Below are 22,209 nucleotides of genomic sequence, written 5' to 3' on the forward strand. Positions count from 1 at the left end.
AAGTATATGCCATTAGGTAGTGGCATGCACCTATGCATTTCATGGGGGGTCTGCTCAGGGAAATATAGCAGATGCAATTTGTACAGATAACTGATCTAGATAAGCAGTAGTGAATACATGTGTGTGTGTTTGTGTGTGTGTGTGTGTGTGTGTGTGTGTGTGTGTGTGTGTGTGTGTGTGTGTGTGTGTGTATGTGTGTGTGTGTGTGTGTATGTGTGTGTGTAACTCTGTGTGTCAATCCACATGCTCATCAATTACACTTTATAGACTATGCACACCTGATATATCTGATTCACATGTTCATAAGTGTGCACTAGACTAATGACCACTGGGGCCTTTATAAGCTTAACCATGCGACCCAAATGTGTCCTACGAGTTATTGTGCCTTAGAGGTTATTTTAAGGGGTGTACATTAGTTAGGGGATGATTTAATGTCTGTTTCTGTCCATCATCAGCCCCCCTTTTCCCATTTTCTACTTGGGGTCGGGGTGTCGTGTTAACTGTCGCCATCTCTCGCTATTCAGTGTCACACTCCTGCCTTCTTCAACACTCATGCCTGACTGTCGCAGATCTTCTTTCACACAATCCATCCACCTCTTTGCTGGATGCCCTTGTTTCCTCTTACCTTCTTCCTGTCTGTCCCAAATTTTCTTCACCAGCTTGTCTTCTGCTTTTCTGCACTTGTCCAAACCACCATAATCTGTTCTCCCTCATCTTTTCTGCAATTGGAGCTACTTTGGCTTCTGCTCTTGTGTCCTCATTTCTTCATCTGTCCCACAGTGTGCATCCTACCACCCTTCTCAGGCACTTCAGTTCTATCACCTCTAGCTTCTTCATCTGCTCTGCCTTTACTGCCCAGGTTTCTGTACCATACAGTAGTACTGGTGGCACCACTGTCTTGTACACCTTACTTTTCAGATTCTTTGGCATACTTCTGTCATAGACTACACCTGACACTCTATGCCAGTTGGCTGCAGCCCCTCTGATTCTAGCTTTAACCTCTTCATTCAGACTTACCTTCTCCTCAACCAACCCTCCCAGATACTTGAAGCTATTTACCTATTCCACTATCTTCTCTTCTATCTCAATTCTCAGCTTCTTCTGATTTCCCCAGTTTGCTGCCATTACTACTGTGTTACCTGTGCTTAGTTTCCCATGTACCTTCAGTTTTGCATTCCATTGCTCTATACTTTTCTGGAGTTCTTGCTCAGAGTCTGTCTGTAATGCCACATCATCTCCATACAGCAGCTTTGTTGATCTGTCCCATCCAACCTGTTTGCTAATGTAGTCCATGACTATTATAAACAGCAGCGGGCTCAGAGTTGAACCCTGGTGTACACCCACTCTCACTGGGAACCCCTGTGAGGCCGAACACTGTTCTTACTTGAGTCATTGGGTCCTTGTACGTAGCCTGCACTAATTCTACCAATGTTTCTGGGACCACAGTACTGCCCAGATCAGCTTTCTTGGTACCTTGTCATATACTTTCTCCAAGTCTAGGAATGCCTAGTTGGAATCTTTCCTCATGTCTCACTACAAACGTCGGGTCAGTTGTGCTGCATCCTGATCTGAATCCAAACTGCTCATCTCTCATCTTACATTCTACTACTCTGTGTATCCATTTATCAGTCACCCTCTCCAGAACTTTCATGTCTCTGCACTGCCTACAGTTGTGAATGTCCCCTTTGTTCTTGTACACTGGTATGAGTATGCTTATTCTCCAGTCATCTGGGATACACCTTTTTCGCCACACTGCTATGAGTACCCTCTGGAGTAATTTCTCCCCCATCTCACCCAGCATCGTTATCATGTCTGCTGTGACCTCATCTGAACCTGCTGCGTTCCCTGACTTCATCTTCCTTAGTGCTGTTCTTACTTCTTCTATGATGGGCTCCTCTTCTTCTCTCATTGTATGCTGTTTCTGGGGCTGTACTGCGTCTGTGGGGTTTTCTTCATTCAGAAGCTGCTGGAAATACTCCTTCCATCTGCCTTTGATGTCCTCTGGACTGGTGAGCAGGTTGTTGCTGGCATCCCTTATGAAGGGTGTCTGACTATCTTCTTTATCTTTCTGTCTTTGCCTTGCAACCTGATATAGTTTCTTTGTGCCACTTAATGAGTCACTTTCCAGAAGTTGGTAGAGAGCTTCTGATACCCTATTATTTGCTATTGCAACTCCTTATGTTATTTCCATACCTGGCTCAGATGCATATCTGTTCTATAGTTTTAGCACATGCTACTTCTGAGGTGCTACCATTCTTCTTCAACTTCACCTGTTTCCTCCTCTTCTTGGGGTGCTAGCCCCCTGAGTAATTCCTTGAACTGTTGCATTTTCTCTCCAGTCAACTTCCAGGTCTTCAGCCTGATCTATTTTGACATTAGGGCCTTCTCTAACTACTGCTTACAGCTGATTGTGGCAACCAGTGGTTTATGCTGTGGGCTGACTGTTTCTGTTTTTGACTGTTTTGCAGTCATTGACTCTACCCCAGTGCTTTTTCCTTACTAGGAGGAAATCTACTTGAGTTGCATGCTGGCCACTCTTGTATGTTATCATGTGACTGCCTCTCTTTCTGAACCACTTTCTGGCTACTATCAAGCTATTTCCTAGACAGAAATCTATAATGACCACCCCTTCTTTACTCCTGTTGTCCCACCCATGTGGATCCTTATCTAGTAGGTCCTGCAACTGCTATCCGAATGTTTTTTTCTTCACTATCACAACCCTGCTGTGAGGCATAGGCTGAGATTATGAATGCTGTCCTATCATTACAGTGGAGTCTGATTGCTAAGAGTCTGTCAGTAATTCTGATGATATCCCTCACTGTATTTTGAAGCCTCTCTCTCACCACAATTCCCACACCATTTTTAGTCTGTCCCCCTCCTGAGTAGTAGACATTGGATTCCAAGCCAAATGGCTTTGCTGCACTGCCCTTCCATCTTGTCTCCAGCCTCCTCCATATCATCATGTCATCCAATTCCAAGCTGCGTCCCATCAGTGAAACCACTTTCCAAGTGGCTTTGCAGCACTGTCCTTCCATCTTGTCTCCAGCCTTCTCCATATCATCATGTCATCCACTTCCAAGCTGCGCCCCATCAGTGAACCCATGTTTGGCGGGTTGATTGGTTTTACGTCCAGCTGTCGCTCAACAGAGCTATCCCAGGTAACCCAGGCTGGACACCGGCTGGCTAGTAGCTTATTGACTCAGGACTGCTGGGCTTTATGGCAGGCATAGACATACATTCCACCATTAGCATGCATCCGTGGTGTAGGTCGGGTCCTCAACCTGCTTATCACCAGTAACTACCCATGCCCATTTGGTGACATTAGTCAACATGACCAAATCACCTAGAGCCACAGTTTATACTGTCGAATGGCTAGCCCATGCCCTGCCACGGCGAGCAGTCTGCAATCCATGTTCTCCTATCTTGAGGATACTGTGCACCACAGTAGATGCCCAAAGCAGTTGGTCTGTGCAACTCTTCCCCCTATAGGGCACCATATAGAGTCTGTACTGCTGCCCACAGCTCCATTCACTGGTGAGTTTGAGATGGAAACACTGAGCATGTTTTTTTGGAGGTGAGAGGAACCTCACAGAGACACACAGAGGACATGCAAACTGCAAACAGGCATTGGCTGGAGGTCAGGATTGAACCTTTTACCTTGTGAATCGGAGGCTAAGACCTTAACCATTATGCCAACATTATGCCAAATGGTCTCTGTCCATCTCTTCGCAGTTTTCTATGACCTCTTCTGATTGATCCCTATAGTTATTGTGCAATGGTCATAAAGGAACAATGGGAGAACATATGTATGGCTCACAAATATTCAACACAATCTAGAAGATTTAGAAGTTTTGCTTGGGAGTGTTTGCATAAGTACTTTTATACCACAAGCAGACTCCAAAGAGTTTTTTCTCAGGTAGATGGCAATTGCTGGAGGTGCAATAGGGGAGAAAGAAGCACCTGGGAGCATATGTTCTCAGAATTTAATGAGCTGTCAGACTTTAAAAATTCCCTACGGAATACTGTATCAGGAATACTGGGCGAGCAAATGAGTGTAACTAAGGAAAACAAGCTATACAATAGAAGGAGGAAACTAGTACAGAAAAGAGTAAAATCCCATGAAGGGAAGACATACCTGATCAGTATCAGCAAGAAACTACGATCCCTCATAAAATCATCCAAGGCGAGCTTTGAAAAAAAAATTGCCAAGGACTACAAAGATAACCACAAGGCATTCTTTAGCTATGTCAAGAATCTAAGTGGCAATGCTCAGATCTGCTTGGAGTTAGTGTGCAGAATGGCACAAAATACACTGAACCGACCGATATCGCCAACATCCTGGCAGACAGGTTCAACGCAAACTTCACCCCTCTCTCACCCCCAAAAGGGCCCATAACCATACCAGAAGAATGTAGAGTCCCTGAAATCACAGACACTCAGGTTAAAACAGCCCTCTCCAAAGCCAAAAGCACAGCATCAATGGGACTGCACAGTGTCCCAAGCTGCGTCCTACACGAGCTCAAAGATGAACTAACCCATCACCTAAACACACTGTTCAAACTCAGCCTCTCCATAGGCTACATACCTATAGAGTGGCGCACAGCAATAGTTATTCCACTCCACAAAGGTGGATCCACAACAGTCCCCGGGAACTATCACCCTATAAGCCTGACTAGCTTGGTCTGTAAGGCTATGGAGCGCATCATCATGGAACTCATTAACAGAAACATTGGGAACCTCTAAACACTGGACCCTACCCAGTTTGGCTTTGTTAAGGGCAGATCATGCCTCCTAATCCTGGTGGACTTCTTTGAGACAGTTACCAAGGCTATAGATGAGGGAAAGGTGGTACACACAGCCTGCCTAGACCTCGCTAAGGCCTTTGACACCATTCCCCATTCTGGTATTACAGACAAGCTCACTGGCCTGAACATAAACCCCTAAGTCACAAGATGGGTTGCCAACTGGCTCACGGACAGAACCCACATGGTGAGAGTTCTGGGAGCTAGGTCTGACTCTAAACCGGTTACAAGTGGCATTCCCCAGGGCTCAGTCCTAGGACCCCTCCTGTTCGGCATATACTTCTCAGAGGTACAGGCAAGCACAGGAGGACTATGGCTGACCAAGTTCGCAGACGACTGCAAACTAGGGGCTATAATTGACTCTCCAGCTGACACAGACATCCTCCAAAAGGGTCTCACTGAGATGGATACCTGGTGTCAAAATCATGGCCTCAAGCTAAATGCCAAAAAGGGCATAGTCATCCCCTTTAGAAAAAACAAAGTACCCACAAACTACCACATAGGTGGTAGTCCCCTAAATATGGAAGATGTAATAAAGGATCTGGGGACCCAAGTAGATAGTAATCTCACCTTTGATAATCACATTGCCAAAGTGGTTAGAAAATCCTTCTACGTGGCCCACCTAATCACAAAAGGGTTCACATCCAGATCAAAAGAGGTCATTGTGCCCCCCTACTCATCACTCATCAGACCCATCATAGAGTACAACGCCCCATTTGAAATGTACCTTACAAGACACCTGCAACAGCTTGAAAGACCACAGAAGTACCACAACAAGAGGATCACTGGCCTCAAACAGATTCCCTATGCAGCTCGACTGAAGAAACTCCAGTTGTACTCGGTTGCATACCGCCTACTCTGAGGTGATCGCTGCCTGACATACAAGGCCATGTCCAACCCAGAACTGATGGACATGCTCCACCTAAAGAAAACCTTATCCCCTCGAGCCACAAGCTCTAGAGATCTAAACCTCACCCCAACAATAAATAGGATGTGCTGGAGGGATAGATTCCTGTCCCAGAAACTTCCCATGCTTTGGAACAAGATCCCAATCTACATTAGGCAGAGCTCCTCGCTAACACTCTTCAAAAGAAACCTTGACGAGTGGATGGGAAACAGAAAGTTTACCTCAGGGATCACTTCAGTGGCTCTGCTGGACAGAGGCACAGGGAACTAATCTAAGGGGGCGGCGAAAGCCAACACATTCTGGCTAGGCTTATAAATGCCTTCGGGCAGATAGCTTAGTACCAACCTGGGATACAGGAACTGAATTGTCTTGACATAGTAAGGCATTGTTAAGTTTAATTCTGGTAGCTGCCAAAAAAGCAATTATTAGAAAATGTAAATCAAAATCTAAACCCACCATACTTGAAATAGTGAATATTGTAATGGAGATAAAAGAACAGGAAGTGGGATCTTTAGAAAGGGTAGGAGTAAATTACATAGAAAGAATAGAAATTGTGGGAATAAGACATGCAGAAAAATAAGAATTGAACAATTTATGTAATGTAGGTTTGATTATATTCTATAGAACAATATATGTGATGTATATGTTTGTAAATGTTAACTTTTTAATACAGTTTGATTACTTTTATAAAAATGTAAATTTTCCTATGTCACAAGTGATAATTCAGTAAAAGTGTTTAAAAAGTGATGGATCTGATGAGGGCTGAATACAGTGGCATGATGACTTCTGTGGACCTAGATGCCATGCCCTTACATAGAAGCTGAGTGGCATAAAATTATTTTATTCCTACCTTAGACACATGTTGGTCAAAAGCCTGGTTAATATTTACATGAGTCCCAAATCCCTGATGACTGTGTCTACTAATAGTGTTTTATCAATGAAGTAATTGACTTCTCAAAAGGTACTGTTATGCATTTCTTGGCACTGAGTTTTAAGCCATAGCCTTTGCACCAGTCATTGGTCTGTGTTAGACATTCTTGCAAGATGTTAGTAAGTTAGGGTATTTCTATAATTGCTCCTAACTTGCAATCATCTGCAAACTTGGTAAGAAGAAGAAGCCCTTGTCATTAGCCTTGACTTTTGAAAAATAGATGCCAAAAAGGAATGGACCCAGCACAGAGCCCAGGGGGGCTCTGCTGGTGACTGGCCTATTTGTGGAGGTGGCTCTTCAATCCTTACTTCATAGGTCTTGCCTATGAGCCATCTGATTATCCATTGAGTTACATAAGGGTTTGCACCTAATTCTGTGAATTTATTTACAATGCTTGCGTCAGGAATTATACCAAATGTCTTAGCTAGGTTAGTGTAGCCAGTAAACACCATTTTGACTTCATCCGCTGCCTTGCTGACCTTCTCAAAGAAGTCCACCAGGTTCAGTAAGTATGACCTGCCTTTGAGAAAACTAAACTGGGTTGGGTCTAGTGTCTGAAAGTTTCCTATATCATTGTTAATCATTTCTATTTTAATACTTTCCATGGCATTACATATGAGACTGGTCAGACTAATGGGTCAGTAGTTCTCAGGATCCATTGATGGTCTGTCCTTGTGCAGGAATGACCACTGTAGTCCTCCATTCACGTTGCATGAAGCCTTTGTGGAGGCTATGGTTGAACGGTGACTCCAGTTGTCCTGATCGGTCATATTTTAGGCTATTTAGGAGGCATCCAGGGATTCCTTGGCCTTAGAGAACACATCTAAGACCTACTCCCTACTGATAGTTAGGGGGGGTTATGTTAGGTGGTATTTCCTGGGTGATGGCTGGGGCTGAGAGGGGGTAAAGTTGGAGCTGAATAGGTCAACCAGAAGGTTTGTTTTGTTATATCTCCTGATTCCGTGAACATGCCCCCCCCCCCTTGAAGTACACTGCAGTATCAGCAATCCATCTACATGTTACAGGGGTAAAACCCTCAGCCTTCAACAGCAAAGTATGCTACATGTTGTGCTGCTAACACTGCTTTCAAATTCTATCGCACAAACAATAATGGCCAGTTGCTAAAGAAAACAATTGCTTGTTGAAAACAGACTTAGCATGAGCAACAGTAAATTTCTCTTCTCTTGAAACCCACAATGCTTTGAACATGCACTGAAACTCATAGGTAGTCTGGTCATTCATGTAGAGGATTCAGGCTCTTATATACTCTAATCAAGGTACAGGGTTTCAGCCTGAGCAATTTAATTAACTAGCTTGCCATCCCTAGCCGGGGTATTTGACACACACACACACACACACACACACACACACACACACACACACACACACACACACACACACACACACACACACACACACACACACACACACACACACACACACACACACACACACACACGTGCACACACATGGTATTTCATACATAACACACACACACACACACACACACACACAAACACACACACACCTTACCATCAACCAAACACCAGTCTCATCTAAAGACATATGTGTCGACAAACGCTCCTGTGTAATCTCGTCTAAAGGTAGATATGTCAACAGAAAACTCATCAGGAACGGGAACCCAAGCAACTTTAAATTCCACTTGGGCAGAAAAGAAAAGAGAAGCAGTAGCTGGCCAGTGCCCCCCCCCCCTCTGCCAGTGAGCCCTAGGCAACTGCCTAGGTCAGCTAGTCCTGGATCTGCCTCTACTACTCCCCCAGAATGCTTCATTTGCATTCAACATGACCATGAAGACAGCCCACCGCAGTGATTCTACCTACTGTGTAAAAATCACTGCAGTAGGCCTGTCTATGAGGTGGAAAAAGCAACTGCCAGTGTTTTTTCAGCTATGTTAGGGCGTACCGCTAGAGGTAGCCCTTTCTGAATCCCAGCCTATGTGTTTCTGCATAAAAATGATATGTTTAGCCTTTGTATGTGTCGAGCTCTTAAAAATTACATTTTTTTCACTAAAATTAATGATGCAGTAGCTTCTTTGTCTTTGAGAGCAGGTGTCCAGTCCAAAGATGTTTTATAAGACAATTATGCCAATAGATGAACTTGTACTATCAAAGATATTTAAGACATTGTCAAAATGTATTGTATTATCTATGAGCACATATTATTGAAGCTGTCAACTTGTAATCCCCTTTATGAAATTTTTCTGAAAACATCACCTGCAGGAATAGCATGGCCTTATATGTATTTATTTATTTACTGGGGGGCTCATGGGCCAATTTCTGTTTAGACTGACAGTTTCTGATCACCTTCCTTTGAGATTTAGTTTAATTAAATAGGTCAACATCAGTTCCTTGCAGGACATCAGTCTTGGAGAGGCATGGGGCAATAACTAACACAAATAAGTATGTTAAATATTGTGTGCATAAATGGGTGGCCAGATCAGTACTTGACTGATTAGCTAGGAGGAAAAATGAGGTTGGCTGGAAAAAACACTGTGGAAAAATAACTGTCAAGTTGGGTTCATTCCAGATGTGAGATGGCGTAACCCACTGAAAACCTACCCTTCCATTTATTGCTGCATTTTCAGCTTTTTGTTATTGTGTAATAGTAGCTAATTGAAATGTGTAAGGATTCCATTTATTTCTTTGTATTTAAACTAATTTATGAGAAATAGAAAAATCTGAAGTAATTTTCCAAAAACTGAGTATGACCCCAGACTGCTTACACTTAGTGTACTCACCTGGGTAGCTGGTAGTAAGGTGAACTGTAATCCAGTCTACTAACCTATAGTGTAACTTATCAGCCACTTGTGTTTGATGTCTGATCTTTGGTGTTCAAATAATGCTCAGTGTCTAGAATCATAGCCGGCCTTAGGCATAGGCTAACTAGGCGGCTGCCTAGGACGCCGCTTTAATAGGGACACTTTTCCAGTATTTATTTGGTGTAGGTAGACCAGGATGGGGGTACTGGGTGGTGTAGTGGGGTGTGTCATGGTGCCCTTTTGCCTAGGGCACCAGATGACCTGAGGCCGCTCCTGTCTAGAATCATAATGGTGATATGGAAGAATTGGACACGTAAAAAAAAGTGGCACTGTTTGACGGCCTTGGTCTTTTACCCAGCCTATGGTCCCATTTGACCATGAATTGGGTCTGAGAGGAGCCTAAATATCCAGGGAAAGGGGCAAATAGTAAACAGCATGGGGCTACTGTTATGTAATGGTGAGAATAACGTTGTCTTAAGTATTATTTTCCTTACGTAAACAAAAATTACAACAATTTCCAGTTTGCTGATTATAGCATTCACAATAATTATACTGCTAATGTGATTTTGTTCTTGTTCTTCTTTCATAGATTTGAAAACTGTCAGAGGAGAATCTTCGACATTTTCTATAGTTGGGGTTCATGGGAAATCAGTCTGCCTTCCTTTTGGAGTCTCAGAAGATTTCCTTGAAATCGAATGGAAATTCAAGATGTTAGACTCCCAAGATTATAGAATGCTTGGCATTTCCCATTCCTTGAATAGGCTTAAAATATATATGGAGAGGTTTCAGTCAAGAGTGAAAACAGATCTTCCTAACTGTCCTTTACAGATTAGCAATTTACAGTTAAATGACAGTGGAACTTATCGAGCGGCGGTTATGATGACAGAAGGAATGCAGAAAAAGATATATACTAATCTTACTGTCTATGGTGAGTACCATGAATATAAAGTTAAAGTTTTGTCTTTACATTACTAGAAACATCAACATTTAGTATGAATCATCAGTCCAACCATTCTGTTCTACTTAATGTATAACTGTAGCTAACAGTTTTATTTTGCAGCAAAGCCCTGTTTGATGACAAGTAGCCACACATGTAGTTAATGTTTATTACTAAATGTCCATTTTTCGGCACACATAATAGTCTTTCAGTATGGTGTAGCCTAACACATTTCTGCATATACTAGCAGTCAGTGATAAAGACTTTCATTTGGGGATTTTGAATGACAAAAATATGTGTGAAAGGACTCTTACGTAAAGTGTGAGCTATGGTGGACTAGTATGTGTTGGAATATATTAACAATAACTACAGCCATTGACTCACTGTCACAGGAGACGGACTTCGATTTGTAATGCTGGTGAGGTGGGTTTTGCTAACATCAAGGTCAGTTATAACACAGAATTGCGTGACTGGAGGCCACCTCATATATCTCAGCTAGAAGGATGGAAACTAGCAGTTGCTGAATCATCTTCAAGACTGGACCACAGAGGACAACCAGCGGAGCTGTAGTAAAACAGGATTGCAAGCAGACTTCCCCAATACATGCACATGTGTACAATACATGTGTACTGGCATCAGTGCATTTTTTATCCCTGTGTCTATATTAAGGCTGAAAGTAAATCTCTGTCACTGCCAAAATAACACCAAAATGGCATGTAGCAGTCTCCTGTCCACTTGCCAGCAAAAGTTAATATAATTGACTGTTGACCCAATGATTTGACAGCTAAGGGGTAACCTAGCTGAGGAGTAAATAAAATGGGTAAAGGGTTACTGACGTATAGCAGATTATATGCACAGGTCACATAAGTCAGGAAAATAGTTGTAACCATATCAGAAGATAAAGAGTTTAGCAAATAATAATGTCCAAGAAAATCTATGAAAAAATATAGTTGGTAAATAAGTGTTTGTCTTATTTCCATCCTCTGTAGAAAGTCTTTGTTTTATCCTCCTAGAAACTCTCTGTTTTATCCCTGTTTACTACTGTTTGTCTTTGGTTATATTTTGGTCCCTAGACACAAAAAGCTGTATTTCAAAAATGTTTTGAAACTTTCTCCTAACTCTTTCACAGAATAATACTGTATTACTTGGATGTGAATATCATTTAGTTAAAAAGAATGATAATATCACTTTTCTACAGTTCAGTTTTGAAGTCGCAATAACACTATGCATTTATTTTTTATGTATTTATTTTTGATAGCTTTTATATTTGTTACTTTGAATAAAACTAATACTTATACACGTATTTAAACAGAATGTTTTACAAAGTTGCAGTCTGCCCATTTCTTACTGGCATTCTGAATGTAACTTGATCATATCTGCCATGGTCAATACTACTTTACCATTTTTCAGAATTTCTTATGAAATGCTTGGGACAAGACACCATAATGCTCAGCCTTATAAAATATATTGCATGCACTAAATGGATTTCAGTTTGCACATGCAGAAACATTATTTTTGTTGTAACATTTAAATGGCAGAAAATATATTTTTTCCTGAGGGAAAAATGCATATGTTTTAGTTCTGATGGCTTAAATACACACTAATGATATTATTCTAATATTTATATATAGATACACATATGATGAAACTGAATGGCAAAAACAGAGTAGCTTATTTGCCTTATACTTGTACATTAGGGGATGAATATATATCCTTGCATATTGGCATTCAAGATGGAGCTGTTTCTTTGTCTTTGAAGCTAAGACTGTTTATAGGCAATGTACTAAATTCCCACCCTGAAAGGAAGTGTTTTTTTTACAATGATAAAGCCACATCTCTGAAACTATAACCATGTTTCGGAAACCAAGTGAAATTTTCTAGCAAGTTTCTCAGAAAAATGTCATAGCTCTAAGCATCAGAATAAACTCGTTTGGTGACTTTCCACATAAAGATGTGAAAATCTTTATGTTCATGTAACTAAATTTTTTTTGGGGGGGGGGACATAGCATAAATGTAGGGACAGAAAAGGTAATTTATCTGAAAAAGCTTTATCATTTTTACATCTAATGCAAAGGCAACTGAAATCAAATATATTCTGAACATACATTGCATCTCCTCTTTAACGGGTCTATATCATAACACTGAAGTTTTAAAACTTTGAATGTTCTAATATCGACCCGTTTTGAGCGAATGCTAAAAATAGTGAAGCTGCAGAACACCGAATTCTTTCCTAGGGGAAGAATTTGGTTGGCCGGTTCTGTGGCTATGCTATTTTCAGCACTGTGGTGGAAAGTTACGGGTCAGGTTCAGGTAAGTGTGCGATTGTGTGGTTGTTAGGGTTAGGGTGCAAGTTAGGTGAGTTAGGGTTAGGGCGCGGGTTAGATGAATTAGGGTTAGGGGCGGGTTAAGTGAGTTAGGGTTAGGGCGGGGGTTAGGTGAGTGTGCGATAGTGACGGACCTTAGGGTTAAGATTTGGGTTAAGGTAAGTGGATAGATAGTAGTGTATGTACAGTTTAGTGTAGGGTTAGTTGTAGGATTATAAGTGTATGTGTGTGGACTGATGTTTTTTAGGTGTGCTTGTGTTGTGTGTATGTGTTTCGGAATAGCAAATATTTTCCCAAGGAAAAAATTCGCTGTTCTGAATGTTAGATATTATGTGGTTTCGATATTTTAGGTTCGATGAAATAGCGTTCGCTATTTTCATCTTTCGATAGCATGATATAAACGCTCTTTAACAGATGTCACACATTTACAGCTAGTGGTAAATTAGTTTAATGCCACATGCCTGACTGTATGAGTGAAATTCTGTATAACCCTCCATTTGGTACCTATGTCTATCTGGCCACATATCGATTCTTTCTTGAAAGTTCTTAGCAAAACTTTATGAAATTATACTTGGGTATTCAAGTTTGAAATTAATCTAACGCCGACATTCGATCCTCAATAATTTGTATCTTCATTGCTGATAGTAGCATCTCTGCAGTAACAAATGAGCTCTGTATTCTGGAGTAATATATAATTTATTGATTTATTTATTGTCTTTTTTATTATGAAAATTTGACTGGGCACAAGTTCCATTTTCATAGGAGGCCTGGGGAGAAAAGCTCAACAATAAAATACATATTTACAGTGAACAACAATAAAAATTAAACATTTTATGCATTACTTTGCAGGTAACATTGAGGCAAGCAGTAAAGACATTTATCATATACTTGAGAAGTTATATTATTTTGCATAACTCAGACATGTTCATAGGCTCATAGCCTAGTATGAACCTATGAACCTATCTGACCTAGGGCATTTATAAGCCTAGCCAGAGTGTGTTTGGCTTTCGTCACCCATTTTAAATTAATTTTGCTATGCCCTTTTTCGAGGTTAGTATACTGTGCCTCTAACGGTGACACAGAAGTGATATCCGGGGTAAACCTACGATCTCCCATCCAGTCATCAAGATTCCTCTTGAAGAGAGTCAATGAGGGACTCTGCCTAACCTGGACTGGGATTTTATTCCAGAGTGAAGGGAGCCTCTGGGTTATGAATCTGTCCCTCCAGCATGTCCTATTTATTTCAGTGCTGAGGTTCAAGTCTCTCGAGTGCGTAGCTCGATGGGATTTGGATTTTCTGAGGTGCAGCATGTCCATTAATTCCGGGTTGGACATGGCTTTATACGTCAGGCACAGATCGCCTCCGAGCAGGCGGTATGCCACTGAGTAGAGCTGGAGTTTCTTTAACCGGGCAGCATATGGCATCTGTTTGACCCCTATGATCCTCTTGGTGAGGTACTTTTGGGGTCTTTCCAGTTGCTGCAGGTGTCTGTTAAGGTACATCCCAAAAGGGGCATTGTACTCAATTATGGGCCTGATGAGGGATGAGTAAAGAGGCACGATGTCCTCCCCTGATCTAGATGTGAATCCCTTCATGATTAGGTGGGCTATATAAAATGTTTTTCTAACCACTTTGGCCACGTGGTTGTCAATGAGAGATTGCTATCATCTTGGGTCCCCAGGTCCCTAATTACTTCTTCTGTACTTAATGGATTACCACCTACGTGGTAATTTGTGGGCACTTTGTTTTTGCTAAAGGGGATGACTATACACTTTTTGGCATTTAGCTTGAGGCCATGGCTCTGGCACCAGTTGTCTGTTTCTATGAGGCCCTTTTGGAGGATGCTTGTGTTGATTGGAGAGTCGATTATGGAACCCAGTTTGCAGTCATCTGCGAACTTAGTCAGCCACAGTCCTTCTGTGTTGGCCTGTACCTCTGAGAAATATATATACCGAACAAGAGAGGTCCCAGGACTGAGCCTTGTGTGACGCCACTTGTAACTGGTTTGGAGTCTGACATGGCTCCAGCAATTCTAACCATGTGGGTTCTGTCCTTGAGCCAGTTTGCAACCCATCTAGTGACATAGGGGTTTATATTTAAGCTGGTGAGCTTATCTATAATGCCCGAGTGGGGTATTGTATCGAAAGCTTTTGTGAGGTCCAGGTAGGCTGTGTGGACCACCTTCCCCTCATCAATGGCCTTGGTGACAGTTTCAAAGAAATCAACCAGGTTTAAGAGGCAGGATCTGCCTTTAACAAAGCCGAACTGGGTAGGATCCAGTGTCTGTAGGTCCCCAATATCTTTATTTATGAGGTCCATGATGATCTTTTCTATAGCTTTGCAGACCAAGCTAGTCAGGCTTATGGGGTGATAGTTTCCAGGATCCGTTGAGGCACCACCTTTGTGGAGAGGGACCACAGTTGCTGTATGCCACTCTTTGGGTACATATCCTGTAGTAAGGCTGAGATTGAACAGTCGTTTTATGTTTGGGTTTAGCTCTTCTTGGAGTTCATGTAGGACGCAGCCCGGGACACCGTCTGGTCCCATTGATGCTGTGTTTTTTGCTTTGGAGAGGGCAGCTCTTACCTGAGCATCTGAGATGTCAGGGGGGCAGCACTCTGCTGGGATAAATATTTGCCCTTTTGGTGGGGAGGGGGGGGTTTGTGCTGAACCTGTCAGCTAGGATGTTGGCAATGTCTGTGGGTTCGCTGTATCTTTTGTCATTTTGGACTAATTCTGAGCATATCTGGGAATTCCCACCCAGGTTCCTAACATAACTAAAGAAAGCCTTGTGATTATCCTTAGTGTCCTGTGCAATTTTTCTCTCGAAGCTGGCCTTAGACGATTTTATGAGTGCCCGTAGTTTTTTGCTAATACTGATCAGAGATGCCTTCCCTTTTTGGGATTTTGCTCTATCATGTAGTAGCTTCTTCCTTCTATTGTATAGTTTGTTTATGGCTGGGGTCCACCAGACAGGATGTCTGCCTTTGGAGGATTGGGTCTTGGTTTTATTTGGGATTGCATGATCCATGCATTCCTGAAGGTGTTCATAGAATGCATTTATAAAGGATTCTGCGGTCTGGGCCGTATTTTCCACAGGCCCGGGGCCTTTGAAGGATTCCACCTCAGTTTTGAGGAGTGTGAAATTTGCTTTAGAGAAGTTTTTAACTGTGGTTTTCAGGGCAGGGGATGGAGTCGGGATGTGAATATCCAGTGAGATTAGTTTATGGTCTGATCTTACCAGTGAGGGATACACTTCTGGTCTGGAGCATAAAGTCCCCATGTTGGTGATGATCAGGTCCAGTATGTTTTCCCCTCTTGTGGGAGTGGTAACAATTTGTTCCATAGCATTTGAGTTTATAAATTCTAGGAACCTTTGGGCTAGGGTGTTGGAGCTAGAGTAATGCTCCCAGTCTATGTTTGGGTAGTTGAAGTCGCCCAATATAATGGTGTTTGGAGAGACCTTCATATTTTCCAGTGTTCTCAGGAAGGCCAAGTGGGGTTCCTGGGTTTGGGAGGGTGGTCTGTAGCAGGCTATAAACTGGAAGGCAGTTTTACCCACTGTTAGTTGCACATGGATAGTCTCTGATGCTTCGTGTTGTGCCACCAACCTGGAGGTGTGGGTATCTTTGACAAATATTGATACTCCCCCTCCTTTTGTGGTACGGTCCAAGTTTTGGGGCTGAAAAGCATGGTATGAGGTATAACCTGGTAGTGCTGGGGTGCTCTCGGGAGCCTTGCACCAGGTTTCTGTTACTGCACAGATATTGATGTTCTCCATGCTAAGGAGAGTTTCAAGTGCATGCATCTTGAGGTTTAGACTTCTGGCATTGAGTAGCATTACTCTTAGTTTCTTATCCCTTGTGATACCTATGGAGGTGGGTTTGTCTTTTGAGCCTTGCCTAAAGAAGGCACTATGGGGGTAGCAAGAGCCTTTGCCAATATCCAAAAGCCCAGGGGTGACAGGTGTAAGCCGTCCCTAGCGAAGCGTCGTGGCTTGTCGAGCATGTCATCCCAGGCTGACAGGTATTGGATCCCCTTTGAATGACACCAATACTTAAGTCAATTGTTGAAATTGATCATCTTATCTTCATATTGTGGCATCATTCTTGGTGAGGGTAAGATGCGACTCAAGGTCAGGGTCATACCGGCCTGGGCTACATGCTCAGAGAGCTCCTCTATGTCGCTTTTCATGTAGCCAGGGAGGTACATCTCAGGTCATTCACACCAGCATGAACAATGACTGAGTCATATTTGTACTTGCCTTGGAGTGACCCGAGTGCTTGTGTTATGTGGTGGATCCTAGCGCCCGACAGGCAGCTCACCGTGACCTTCTCCTTGTTCAGCCTGGTGAGCGGGACGTCAGTGTGCCTGACGATAGAGTCACCTATTACAAGTGTATCAGGTGTGTTGTTTAGCCTTAAGGGCTGTGACTGTTCGGCACACTGACTTTGTGAGCTATGTGTTGCATGTGTTTTGTTTTGGGGTAGCGGTTGCGTGGGTGTCTGCTTTGGAGGTCTCTGCTGCTTAGGCAGATTTTTATTTAGAGCCTCCGAATATGTTTTTGTGTGTTTATGTGTTTGGTTTGCTGTCGTGGTAGGTCTATGTGAGACTGGAATTGTAGTGAGTGTGGTTTCCTTCTCCTCCTGACTGGTTTCGCCAGTACTGAGTTGAGAGAGCTTAGCCTCCAGTATGGCTATATGGTTGCATCTCTCACGTGTGTTGGAATTTGTTGGGAGGAGGCGAGGGTTGTCTGTGTACATGAGGCAGTTGTAACATTGCCTCAAGATTCCCAGATTCACCAGCTGGACCGGAAAGGAGATTGATAACTGACCTTTGGACATGCTAGAATAGTATTGGGAATTCCTTTATAATTGAAAAAAAAGGGCCAGTGGGGAATGAGGTACTCAAGGGGAGTTTGTGAGGCTGTAGTGCTTTTAATATTTTAGTGCTGACTTATATAATTGCTTTAGTGAGCAAGTGCCAGGTAACTTAAATGCAATGTGTTACAGGTAACTTAAATGCAAAAATGACAAACAGTAACGTTCTTTCAAGTGAAACAAGGAAATAAGTACAGTAAGCAATACAGATATCACTAGGGATCCACAGAAGCGCTGAAAAGCCACGTTTTAGGTGGAATTAGTGTTTCAGGGAAATAAGCAAACAAACAAGCAGCATACAAATAAAGCTAGATTCAGCAGGCCTGGATCTAGTCTATGCTACAGCAAACAAGGTGTACCAATTTCAGTAAGAAGCAGTTCTAATATGCAGGCACTATAAGCCTTTAACCAGAAATTCCCAGCTCAGAAGGGCAGAGTCCAGCCTCTCCTCCCACAAGAGTGCAGAACATGAACCCTCTTAATGTAAAATAACTGGCCTGAAGCCCAAGTGCTTAAACCAGAACTAATACACTTTTAGAATAACAGACACTGAGCCCTCAATCAGCAGTTCACAACTTAGAAGGATGTAAGCTACCTGTCCTGCCACCACAGTGCAGGCCACAAACCTTCCTATTGTAAAACAACTGGTCTGAAGCCTAAGTGCTTAATCCAAAAGACTTAGAATGATAGCTACACTTTAATCAAGTTACTACCAAGCAGTAATAAATACAATTGAATACTTTAAAGAATGCCTGGATTAGTGCTCAAGTTATACAAACAAAGCTAGATTCAGCAGGCCTGGATCTAGTCTATGCTACAGCAAACAAAGTGTACCAATTTCAGTAAGACGCAGTTCAAATATGCAGGCACTATAAGACTTTAACCAGAAATTCCCAGCTCAGAAGGGCAGAGTCCAGCCTCTCCTCCCACAAGAGTGCAGACCACGAACCCTTTTAATGTAAAATAACTTGCCTGAAGCCCAAGTGCTTAAACCAGAATTAATACACTTTTAGAATAACAGACACTGAGCCCTCAGTCAGCAGTTCCCAACTTAGAAGGATGTAAGCTACCTGTTCTGCCACTACAGTGCAGACCACAAACCTTCTTAATGTAAAACAACTGGCATGAAGCCCAAGTGCTTAAACCAGAATTAATACACTTTTAGAATAACAGACACTGAGCCCTCAATCAGCAGTTCCCAGCTTAGAAGGATGTACGCTACCTGTCCTGCCACCACAGTGCAGACCACAAACCTTCCTAATGTAAAACAACTGGTCTGAAGCCCAAGTGCTTAAACTAAAAGGCTTAGAATGAGTTACACCAAGCAGTAGTAAATACAATTGAGTACTTTTAAGATGACGCAAAAGCCAAATAAAGTAGGAAGAAACACAAATACAGTAAAAACAGATTTTTTTTTTTTGAGTGAGCAAATGAGATGGGCCCAGGAGTTACAGGACAGAAACAAGTGCAAATACAGGCTTTCAAATCAGAAAGTTGAGAGAGATGGAAGACCGCCCAAATGGCCAATAACTACAAATTCTGGGCCAGAACCACTCCTTATGTGGTAGACAGGTTACCTAGTGCTTACCACTCCCACTGATAAGCTAGAAGGCTTCCCTCCAACACAGAAAAGCTTGGGGGCTCAGAAGCTTACAAATAGTCCTGGATACAGCAAATCTGTATCTGGAACACTAATTACAGGAAAGGTAGGAAACAGGCTTACAATTTTTTTTTCTTCAGAAAAGTAGCAAAAACAGTAGTAAAAACAATTCACATGCAGTGCAAGCTGGCACACTTAAGTATGTAGCAATATTAGTCCACACACAGTTTGAAAAAATGTAATTAAATTAAAAAGGACTAAAAGCAAGTGCAGAAAGGGTTTATTAGGTAGAATGCGGTAAAGAGATGGGACTGGGGGAGTGTCCTAAATCAAATCTGCAGTGGGGCGAGCACTGCAAAAGCCACCAAATTTAAACTACTACCAGAACAGGGAGGGGGGGTGGGGAAAAGTTTCAACAGAGATGTGAGGAATCAGAGTGCAAATTATAAAACCCAAAAAATATATACTGATCTCTGTATATTTGCAGAACACTAAGACAACAAATATCTAAGCAACAATTTAGCTCTATAATACAGAATAATACAGAAAAATATACTCAGCTCTATATATTTGCAGATAGACTTGTAAGGCTGTACCACTTTAAATGCAGACTGCTGCTATTAGTTCAAATTAAGGGAACCTTGAGTTAACAACACACAAGCAATAGAAACCACAATGAGGGGGGGGGAAGAAAGTTTCAACAGAGATGTGAGGAATCAGAGTGCAAATTATAAAACCCAAAAATATATACTGATCTCTGTATATTTGCAGAACACTAAGACAACAGATATCTAAGCAACAATTTAACTCTATAATACAGAATAATACAGAAAAATATACTCAGCTCTATATATTTGCAGATAGTCTTGTAAAGCTGTTCCACTTTAAATGCAGACTGCTGCTATTAACAGTTCAAATTAAGGGAACCTTGAGTTAACAACACACAAGCAATAGAAACCACAATGAGGGGTGGGGAAGAAAGTTTCAACAGAGATGTGAGGAATCAGAGTGCAAATTATAAAACCCAAAAAATATATACTGATCTCTGTATATTTGCAGAACACTAAGACAACAGATATCTAAGCAACAATTTAGCTCTATAATTCAGAATAATACAGAAAAATATACTCAGTTCTATATATTTGCAGATAGTCTTGTAAGGCTGTTCCACTTTAAATGCAGACTGCTGTTATTAACAGTTCAAATTAAGGGAACCTTGAATTAACAACACACAAGCAATAGAAACCACAATGAGGGGTGGGGAAGAAAGTTTCAACAGAGATGTGAGGAATCAGAGTGCAAATTATAAAACCCAAACAAATATATACTGATCTCTGTATATTTGCAGAACACTAAGACAACAGATATCTAAGCAACAATTTAGCTCTATAATACAGAATAATACAGAAAAATATACTCAGCTCTATATATTTGCAGATAGTCTTGTAAGGCTGTTCCACTTTAAATGCAGACTGCTGCTATTAACAGTTCAAATCAAGGGAACCTTGAGTTAACAACACACAAGCAATAGAAACCACAATGGGGGGGGGGGTTCAACAGAGATGTGAGGAATCAGAGTGCAAATTATAAAACCCAAAAAATATATACTGATCTCTGTATATTTGCAGAACACTAAGACAACAGATATCTAAGCAACAATTTAGCTCTATAATACAGAATAATACAGAAAAATATACTCAGCTCTATATATTTGCAGATAGTCTTGTAAGGCTGTTCCACTTTAAATGTTAACATATAATAGCTGGAGATACAAGAGGAATGATAATACACACAAGTTCAGTATATGTATATTGACATTAAGGAGGTAGGATATCACTAGAGCAGGAACAGGAAACATAGGAAGAGGAAGGGTATAAACAGAAATAATCCAGATAAACATAAGTAGAAAAAGTTTTGATAATGGAGAGGGTGAGATAACAGTGGATAGGTAAGATGATGGGGTGGGAATGGAGGGGGTACTAGTTGGAGAGAATTACAGATATAGGTTAGTTGGGGAGCAGAAGAAGGGATGAAAGAGGCAGGGATCAGAAAGGTGAAAGAATTAGGGTGACTGATAGAGAGATTGGCAATGGAAGAGAAACAGAAGGGTGAGTATAGTCAGGATAGTTAGTTGGGAGGGTGGCCTAATGGTTAAGGTGTTTGCCTTACAAACACAAAGTGCAGGGTTTGAGTCTCACTGGGGATAATTGGCTAGGTTTAAAATGGCTTGCAAGGGCAGTTAGCCTAGTACTAACCTATGAATCTATGATGGCCGCATAAGCACAGCCATGAGGAAGTCAGGTGTTGTTTTAGGTTGTGTTTGAAACGTGAGGTAAGGTTGTCTTGTTTTAGAGTGGGTGGGATGGAGTTCTAAAGTTTGGCAACAAAGGTTGAGGAAAGTGAGTTGCCTGCATTTGATTTGTTTTAGTCTGATGGGAGCTAGTGTGGTTAGTATGTTATAGAGTCTGTTGTTAAACTGAGTTACTAAGGGTAAGCATTTTAGAATATCCCAGTTGTATTTGTTGAGGTAGCTGATGAAGATGTCATTATTGATAGAGTATATGTTTATGTGCATGATTATATTGTCTCACTGCAAAGGTCAGTCGATGGTCACTGATGGTGCTGAATAGGCAGCCATCAGTGTTAATTTTGTTAGGGGTGATGGTGAGGATCCATTCTAATGAGACTGCTTATTACTACATTTGTCTATCTGAGTGGCAGTAATGATAATTTGGGTAAAACCAAAGAGACTGATGGAAAGTGTGAAACAGTCTGAGTTGATAAGTAGGTAGTCGAAATTAATGTCACCCATGATGATGGTTTGCTTGTTGATATTATGACAGATTCAGTACAGGATTCTTTCTGGTAATGTGATGTTTCCAGGATGGATAGAGATGGTAGTGATACATATGTTCTTGTGTTTATTGATTTTCAGAAGCGAGAGAGAGAGAATTATTTCAACACTGAGAAATTTCAGGTGGGTGAGGGGATAATAAGTGATTTCAAGGTGTTTTTTTTGTATAGCATAGTCATGCCACCAGCTTTAGT

General features: G+C 41.7%; 1 protein-coding gene across 1 annotated transcript in view; it reads left to right on the forward strand.

The window, feature by feature from the left end:
- LOC122791750 (SLAM family member 5-like) overlaps positions 1 to 22,209 on the forward strand; it is a 128,681-nt gene that overhangs the window by 18,609 nt on the left and 87,863 nt on the right. Inside the window, exon 2 of the mRNA XM_044059664.1 lies at positions 10,009 to 10,347. Coding sequence (XP_043915599.1) covers positions 10,009 to 10,347 — 339 coding nt within the window. The remainder of the gene's footprint in view (positions 1 to 10,008; positions 10,348 to 22,209) is intronic.

Source organism: Protopterus annectens, chromosome 17.part0 (genome assembly GCF_019279795.1).
Source record: "Protopterus annectens isolate FY-2018-M chromosome 17.part0, PAN1.0, whole genome shotgun sequence".
Taxonomy (NCBI): Eukaryota; Metazoa; Chordata; order Ceratodontiformes; family Protopteridae; genus Protopterus; species Protopterus annectens.